The sequence below is a fragment of the Cryptotermes secundus genome, unplaced genomic scaffold, assembly GCF_002891405.2.
Source record: "Cryptotermes secundus unplaced genomic scaffold, Csec_1.0 scaffold181, whole genome shotgun sequence".
Lineage (NCBI taxonomy): Eukaryota > Metazoa > Arthropoda > Insecta > Blattodea > Kalotermitidae > Cryptotermes > Cryptotermes secundus.
The window spans coordinates 3747011-3755847 of NW_019723906.1; the positions used below are offsets into that span (position 1 = coordinate 3747011).

The window sequence follows — 8837 nt, forward strand, 5'->3', positions numbered from 1 at the left end:
ACTTCAGGTTTGTATAGAAGTCGGTTAATTTCTTCAGTAAATGAGCTACCATTAACATCGGAAGCAGAGCTCTTCTCCATGAAGTTTATTTCATTATAGAGGTAACTTTAACTGGGTACAAAATTCATATTATTTATTATCTGGGTACTCAACTTCGCACTGAGGAAAATTTTACGGTCGCATAAACCAACAGCGGGATCTGTAAGTGAATGGACACCTTCAAACGACCATTCCATATCGAATCTCCGAGCTGCTACAGGTGTCACTTTGCAAGTGACGTGCAGACTGAAACATTTGTAAGTATATTAAGCACTGTTTGTGCTCACATATGAAGAGAACGGTAAGGACGCTCTGTAAGTTCCCTTGATCAATGCTACAAACGACGGGTCCCGTGCAAATCGAAGTGAGCATGCGTAGTTCATTTGCTTTGGTCCATATACTCAGGCTGACGGAAGCAGTACCTATCATGGCGCCATTATGTCAATATTTCGGATGCGCCCACAGCGGCAATGTTTGTTATGAACACAGAATGTTCTCATAGTTGTGGAGCTGTGGATGCGATTCTGGAAACACGTGGAATTTAATTATAAGATTGGTAAGTAAAGGAATATGTTTTATGCTTACTATTCTGTACGCTGGTAACTACAAGTAGCCTATAATTTCCAGGCACGCGGTCCGAACGAACGGAACTCAATATGTGTGAGTGCTCTGTTTCTGTTCTCCAGGTACAAAATCTTTTTGGTTGAAACTTTCCTGTACAGTACTTACATTTAGTAAGTTCTTGTGTTTTAGATAGAAACAGTAAATAAGACCGAAAAATAATGACAAGTCTAGGAACCTGGATAAGAATTATAAAAGACAAGCCCGTCCAATGCGACTATTTCAGTTTTCTCACTTGATGACTTACTAGTGAGAAAACTGAAATAGTCACGTTGGACGCACTTGTCTTTTATAATTGTAACTGTTAGTGTGACGGACCAAATGAAACAAATCAAATTGGATTAGAATAATAACAATAAGTTTGCAACTAATAAATGAAGCATGAATTCAGAAACTGATTTTCCTCAGTACCTCCAGACAAATACCAGGATAGAACCTCGATTATTCCACGATCGCTTCCTTTCAAATACCGTCCCATTAATTTATCGTCCTTCCATTTCACGTTACATGGTTGCTAAGATCGTCGTTAAACAACCCATACGAAAGAACTCATATAGATGCTACACTTTTTTCTAGGTGTCAAGGAATCAGGATGAGGGTTAGTAGTTGCTGTTGCTGCTTCTCGCTTAAGACAGGATGCATAATCATTTCCGTGTATTACATGGTGAGTAAGCACCCCGCGGCACATCCCGCACACTGTCACGTACTTCGCCGAGTTGCATACAACACCGCCACACAGACAGGCATGCAACCAGCAAAACAGCAATCCATACGTTGCTTGACTTAACCAACAGTAGAAATGAAGACAGCGGTTGTATTTCTCTACTTATGCAACAAGAACTTGTAAATTTGTTTGAACTGACACTAAATACGAGTAATTATTTTTAACATAGTAAATTTATTTTGATTGCATTAACATCTTTCTCTCAGTTTCTATAGTCAGTGGAAGTTCCTTTACGACGACTTAAGTTGCTACGGCTTTTGATAATGACCAGTAAAGGTAAAGGTGTCCCTCTACTTAACTAATTAAGCACTGCGCCATTAAGGCATATGGGGGAGTGGATGTAAAGCTCCACATTTTCTTTACTTCGGAACTTGTTAGTGCGTAGTCAGCTTCACTACCCAGCCGCTTTATCCCCGGTACCTATTGCATAAGAGGGTGGGTGGGCCCAGAACCAGTCTGCACGATTTGGAGAGAAGGAAAACCTTGCCCGTACCTGACCTCAAACTCTGATTTCTCGGGCGTCCATCCAGGAGGTGGTCGCTATACCTACTGCGCTAGTAGCGGCCGAAACATGCAAGTGAAAATTTTTACATTCCTCTAGTAAAATTGTTACACTTGATGGACTTTACTCATTTTTTCATGTGGTGATCCTCTGTCTGTTGACTGATATTGTATATCTTCTGCACATTTCACCAATTCATTCGATGTTTCTTATTGCTACTGCTTACCATTTGTTACTATATTAATTAAATCTGTTTATAGAGAAGGGCTATTGGCTGGGCATCCGAGGAAATGAAGTCTTATTCCCAGTTGGGGCGAGAGATCATTTTCTTCACCATCGCTTCCAGACCGGCTCTGGGACTCACCGGCTTACTGTTTAGTGAGTACAGGGGCCTATTTCCGCGGATATTTAAATAACTAAGCACAGAAAATGTTTAAATTTCGAACAGTGAAATGAACTGGACTTGTTATATGGTTGAAAAAAATTGAAAATAAATTCTAGTTCGCGGATCCGAGGGAAAGACTGTACTTGTGAAGGTATTGCCTATCCTGTAAAGGCAAAATCCGACCCAATGCTTAATTAAGCACCACACCATGAAGATGTAAATAAGAGAGGATTTATAACGCCAGGAATTCTTATCCTCGGCACTAGCTGCATGTGAGTGATTAACGAAGCGCTCCGGCACTTGATCCCCGGAGGAAAGGCCCATATGCTCCTTAGATCTGAGGCTGTGTGGGCCCCAAATCCGGTCTGGACGCTGTGGATGATCAAGTGTAGACATTTTGTCGACACGGCCATTTACCATAGTTTCCTGCCATCTGTTGTGCAAACATTGAACTCCATGTGAGGGTGGAGGTTCTCATACCCCTGGGTATCATAACACGATATTCTGGGAAGTGTTGCAGCGTACATTGAAAGATTTGTCCCACCGCTTCACTGCAAATTACTGTCACCTTCTTCAGAGCATAGGGGCAATCAACTCATATAACAAATAGGCATTCTTTACAGCACCAACCGTATCAGTAGCAGCAGAAGCAACAGCAACAACAACAACAACGACTACGACGAAGGAAATAAATGAAGTTCAAAAATATATCACAGTTGCGCAACAGTTCCTTTCACAATTGGTTACTGATGTGGTTACAGATTTTGTCTCTGCTACTTCTCGTATCATCCTCTATGGACCTGTATGATATACTCATCACGGACGAGGCTGACGTCAAAAAGGATGATGAAAAAATGAACGATCCTGTCGTAAGAGGTAATTTTCTTTCCTCCGCTCTTTGTACTTCGTTACACGTCGCAGATCGAAACTTCCATAGATCGATATGGAGATATTTAGTAAAATTATTTATGCTAGCAATCACAAAAGTACGTTATAAGTAGTTTGAAAATGTATTTTATTTTATCCAAGAATCGTAACTGTTGACTACACGATCAATAAATATTTTTAGGAGAATTAAACACCGGAAGTGCTTGCCTTATATTCACCTCTTGTTTATAAATATTTGAGAGTTAATTTGTTCAGAACAACTGTTTCCACTTTGTTCTGCATGAATATGAAACAGCGTGTCTTACTATACGAGAAAAGCATAAAATTGAAGCAGGCCTACCGTAAAACAGGAAAGTAAGATATTTGAACCTAGTACTTATAAGTAAATAGAAAATGGCCTGCAACAATATGGTTGATGACCTTTGTTGTCCATCAGATAAAAATGCTGAGTAATACGTGCATAATTAAAACACAAATCTATCTCCTACTTGATAGTAACTGATGAACCTTAATTTATTAAGAAGGCTAATGTCATAGGCACGAAAATTGTACAGAGTATCTGTGAATACCCCGAAGATTATCTTCTAAGAACTGATGGCGTGGAGTCTAGAGAGTACAGCCCTCCTAAATATCGGTAAACATAAACCAGAATGCACTGTGTCACATCTCAGAAGACAGTAGTTTCCGTATCCGGCTCAGATCTAACAAGTGAATATGTGGTACGTATTGGTTTTGTTATAATTTGTAATTTAGTTTTAAGTAAACATTTTGCTTACTTGCAGGAATGTTATGGACCTTCTTGGCAGTAATTGGCCTGCACATCCTCATGAGCTTCGTGCTCTTAGTGGGAGCAATGAAGGTTTGTATGACTCAGTGTGTTGGTCAGATCTCTGCTGACATCTGTGAGTAGATTTCATTGCAGGTTTCACGATTCTAAATGAAATGTAATAATTCATATTGTAATTTGATCATCATCATCATCATCATCATCATCATCATCATCACCAACGTCGTCATCTATGTGTCAGCGAACTGGACAATTTGATCCATTGCAGCCTAATTAATTCAGTGATCTCTTCAAGGGACTTCTCAAGTTCTGCATCCGCGTGGATTGAATTTCTTTAATATTGTCACATGGTTCAGTGACTAAGATGAGGGTTTGGATTGGTGAATCGGTTCACTGGATCTTCACTAGTCGTAACTACAATTAGTTCTTACACTCTCAAGATTACTGTAACTACAGCACATGTAACGTCACTCACTCAAGTATTCTGATCCTGCTTCTGGCCACACTGCTTTTCTTTTGGAACTTCGGAACTCAAGTGAAGTCAATTCCCATACCCGTATTTTCTGATAACCTCTGTGCACGGACCACACACAGAAAATAATTTTACTGTTGCGTAGCGCAGACCATACAGAAACCAGGTCACGTGATAACTATCTCGCCAGTCCATTGAAGCCTTGACTGTTGCCTATCAGCGAGCTATAAGCATTCGTGCTATTGTTGAGTGACCTTTAGTGAGGTGTCTAAAGTGCCGTTGCCTAACTATACACGTCACAATATCCTCAGATATATGTCTCTACGCACTTCTGTCGAAATGCTGAATTGTGGTCAAATTTTTATTCCTTCTTCATTTAATCTTTGTATTTAATTTTTATTTATGTACTTTACTGTTCGCCCGTAACAGGTGACTGTTGATAGCAAACATTCTAAAATGAATGTGATTTTTATTATTACAATTGTTAGTAACATAGTTAATTTCAAATAACATTATTTGATTTTACTTTTTTCTTGTTTTAGACCGCATGTTTATTTGTACTGTACTTGTTCTGTAATTTTGTTGACTCTGCAGTTGACCCCTAGCTCTTAAGTACAGGAATTAAATAGAAAATTAATGGAATTTAATCAAATATTGCCAGTTAGAAATAAGTAAGACAAATGTTGAAGGAAAGTTTACAGTCAGCAATACGCCATTGATTTACAGTAAACAATGAAGCTGATTGTTCGTCTTCATTATCCGTTATCCATCACAATGTTTCTGAATTTGTCAGTCGCCATATCCAGTGAAATATTTTTCGTTTAGAAATGAGTCTCCAAATGGGAGCTGTTAGAACAAGAAACAAGAAATATTTTTCTGATTCGCAGGAAATTCCGGCCATGATACTGCTCTGGTGTATAGCCAACACCGTCTTCCTGGTGGCCGTCGTCTCAGGAATGTCCGTGAGACTATTCTTGGATCCAAGAAAATTCATGGCGTCGATTGGAAAAAGAATCTTCAGTATAAGTATATATTATTACCTGAAACTGAAATTAACTTTATTATGTTATATATGTTTTGCTTCTATATTTTTAAACTTTTAATTCCTAACATATTTGTCTTGGCACAAAACTTATTAATTAGCTGTGATATTGCACTGATTTCTCCTTTCAAACATTCTTCTTTACCAGTGGTTCTCAACCTTTGTCAACCCGCAGCCCGGTAAATTCTTTTTTTTTTTTTTCTATAAGAAGAGGGCCCGATACCGGGCCGCGGCCTGGCCGTTGAGAAACACTGTTTTATTATACAATAAAATCGTAAAGCCCCTGTAAAAATGAGTGCGCAGAGGCTGGTTACTAGTAGTACTAATTCGTCCGGTAGGTGGCTCTGCCAGCAGTGGTCTTTGTCGTCGGCTCTCATCCTTTCTCATGAAAAATGGTTATTTAGAAGAGCACTTGAAAACTGTATTTTCTTTCTTTTCAAAATTAGTTCTCATGAATATATTCTAGAAGATGGAACCCTTCATATCCTCCTCTATGAGCACCTCAAGCTATACATTTATTATAAGATTTGAGATTCTTAAACAAGTGGTTACTAAATGCCGTCTTCATGGGCTGACGCCGTGTAGAATGTTACAGAAGTAGCTCTCTACTAAGTTACAGTTTTAAAAACAACCACAAGTTCAGAATTAGGCCAACTTGAAATGCCAAACACAGAACTGGCTGGCAGCGAATACAATTTCCTACAATGCGTTCATGTTAAAAAAATGGAATTAACATAAAATAGGAGGTCGTGCCATAGCTCAAGCGGTTAGTCGCTGGCTTCCCACAGCGGCGGCCCCGGTTCGATCCCGGGTCTGGTCAAGTGGGATTTGTAGTGGACAAAGTGGCGCTGGGGCAGGTTTTCTCCGAGTACTTCGGTTTCCCCTGCCAATCTTCATTCCACAAATTGCTCCACAATCACCCTCACCTATTATCTTGGGCTGGTACAATATGCCAGAAGTGGCCGCAGTACAAGGGACTTAGTCCCACCCCACTAGCAATAAAAAAACATAAAATAATCATATCACTGAATTCTGTAAAAACCTTCCCAAACAGTTCTCAAGGTGAGAGCGTTTAACGACGCCAATTTGAAAATGTGGATTTTCAAAATGTGTTTTCACGTGAGGTTCCTATTGCAGAGAGAATTCTGAACAGGACAGTTTACCCCACAAGATAATACTTTCCATAAGGCGTTCTGTAAAACCTAGCCTAAAGACTGTAAGATAATTATGTTAACTATAATTAATATAAATATTACCGCGAAATGGCGTGCTCTCGCCCTGCAGATGGAGCAATTGGAGGAGACGACATCCAGACACTGAGGATAGCTCTGAACCATTAATCACAATATACAAAGTCTTGTAGAGAAGAACCCCGATTATCCGACTTAAACGGGACCGATAGGTCAAAATGCATGAATAATAATACAGTATAATTTAATGGAAGTCTAGTATAAGTAAGAAACCAGGTTTTCTTAATAGTTATTCTATAGTAAAACTAACATAATACAGTTAAGAACTATTATTTAAAGAAATGAATCCCAATCAAATAAACTGAACAAATTTCCGTTAGCCCTGCAAGTCATATAAGGAAAGAGAAAGGGAAGCCAGTGATCGGGGGTATAAGTAAATCACCCTGTCACTTGGGGGGGACATAAATACAGAGACCTGGTCCTGCGGGTTGGGGTTGGACGCAAGGCTGACCACTTTGTTCTGTAAAATATTTCTCACGAAATCCAAAGACGTGAAATACATATGCAATCTGGCAGAATTTTCTAAGGAAGGCTATGGCCCAAAAAGGAGTGACTGTCTTGCCAAGATGACGATGTTGTTGATAATGATTAAGAATGGATTTAAAGTTAACTAAATCCAGCGCAACACTGAAGATAGCAGATCCGATGGCTATATCGGACAATAGGAACAGTTATCCATTTAGAAACCACTGGGAGTAATTGTAATTATTTATTTGTTGTGTGTGTTCACAGTCGTGGGCATCTATTTTCTGATAGTGGTGAAGAGTTTCCACAGAGACCTGAAGGAAAGACAGGCCAACAATGCCGAGCCAGTTTGAAAGGGGAAGAAACAAGGTATAACCCCGTGTGGCTTCATATGTGTACAACATAAGTGTAATGTGTTCAAGAAATATTTTTGTAGAATTCTGACCTATAGAGAAGCCTAGATGAACTGGACCGAATATACATGGACTAGGCTATGGGCTCGACGACCGACTGATCCATGGATTTTCGAGTCCCGGGATGGGCATGAAATTTTCCCCTTATATTTCATTTTGAAGACCGTCTATGGGGCCCACCTTGGCTCCTCTTCGATGGCTACTTGGGTTGTGCCCTATGGACACCATCAGATATTTTCTTAACGGGGAGACAGCCAGAAAAGTTGTTGGGTTTTAAGTCCTCCCGAAGGCGGCTGTGAAGATTACGGTTTCGTGGGTTGTAACGCCACATAATTCGGTGGAGTGTACAGCCTCCATCTTCAGGGTGAAATTGTAAGCCAAATAAGAAACCAGCAGAAGCAGGCGGTAACCATGCCGGGATGTCTCCGAACCACACGAGGTTGACAACCCCGAAAATCGTAATCTTCACAGCTGGAAATTTGCTTATAAGCTTATATTTGTTGTTTAAGAACATGCTTACTGATCGATGATTTTGTGCAGAATGAGGTTAGCACTTCCTAACGAGTCCGAAAGACTAGGTGTCTTCCAGTCACTCACACGAGGACGGATACATAAACAGTTTCCGAAACGTTCTGTTCTTTATAATCTGTAGTGTTCGAAGATGATTAAGAACGGTAAATCAAGAAAGCAAGGGAACAGAAGTGGCATAATTTAGCATTTTATAGGGCGAAGTGTTGAGAGGATTGAAGGAAAGACATACGAAGCCGACGGGCGACAACGTAATACTGCAGTTTCATGTACGTATAAACATTACCAATTCCCTTAGCAGTGCGCCCTAATGAATGTCCATGAAAGAGAATTGTTAATTCATTTTTGGTAATAGGTTTTGCTATTTTCGCGCGGAATTATAATTTGCCGATTAATTGTGAAATTTATAAATTCTATAGGGAACTTAGTGGTCTCCAGAGTAAGGGATCTGATTTCGATGAATATCAATTAGACGGGCTGCCTGAGAATCACACAATAAGCAGCTTGGGTGTTACATATCCTTTGCTTCAAGATAAATGGAAACCAAAAATCCCTTCTTAAGATGGCCAGTCGCAGGACTTTCCTGATACACGTATATACCGACATCTGGCCACCGCTCCAGTAATTAAAAAGGTTTCCCTAACAACGTACTGGTATTTTCTTTGTGTAAAAATGTACGTTGCTTAAAACAATATACGATTTAAAATAATACGTTGGTTAT

At 39.7% G+C, this 8837-nt stretch overlaps 1 protein-coding gene across 2 annotated transcripts; it reads left to right on the forward strand.

Moving 5' to 3' along the window:
- Positions 1–379: 379 nt before the first annotated feature.
- LOC111862007 lies at positions 380–8263 on the forward strand. Of its 2 annotated transcripts, XM_023847037.2 has the most exons (6): positions 381–595; positions 1237–1324; positions 3033–3147; positions 3942–4018; positions 5306–5444; positions 7443–8263. In XM_023847037.2, exons 2-6 carry the CDS (start codon positions 1253–1255, stop codon positions 7526–7528), a joined length of 489 nt encoding a protein of 162 aa, XP_023702805.1. In that variant the 5' UTR covers positions 381–595; positions 1237–1252; the 3' UTR covers positions 7529–8263. The 2 variants fall into 2 exon arrangements, with proteins under 2 accessions (XP_023702806.1, XP_023702805.1); XM_023847038.2 differs by lacking the exon at positions 1237–1324 and having other exon boundaries at positions 380–595.
- The last annotated feature ends 574 nt before the right edge of the window (positions 8264–8837 follow it).

What these genes read in the sequence shown, in the direction of transcription:
- LOC111862007 (XM_023847037.2), top strand. Translation starts at nt 1,253, where the DNA reads ATGAGGGTTAGTAGTTGCTGTTGCTGCTTCTCGCTTAAGACAGGATGC. An exon ending in GAACGATCCTGTCGTAAGAG is followed by an intron (nt 3,148 to 3,941) that starts GTAATTTTCTTT and finishes GCTTACTTGCAG; the next exon opens with GAATGTTATGGACCTTCTTG. An exon ending in TCTTAGTGGGAGCAATGAAG is followed by an intron (nt 4,019 to 5,305) that starts GTTTGTATGACT and finishes TCTGATTCGCAG; the next exon opens with GAAATTCCGGCCATGATACT.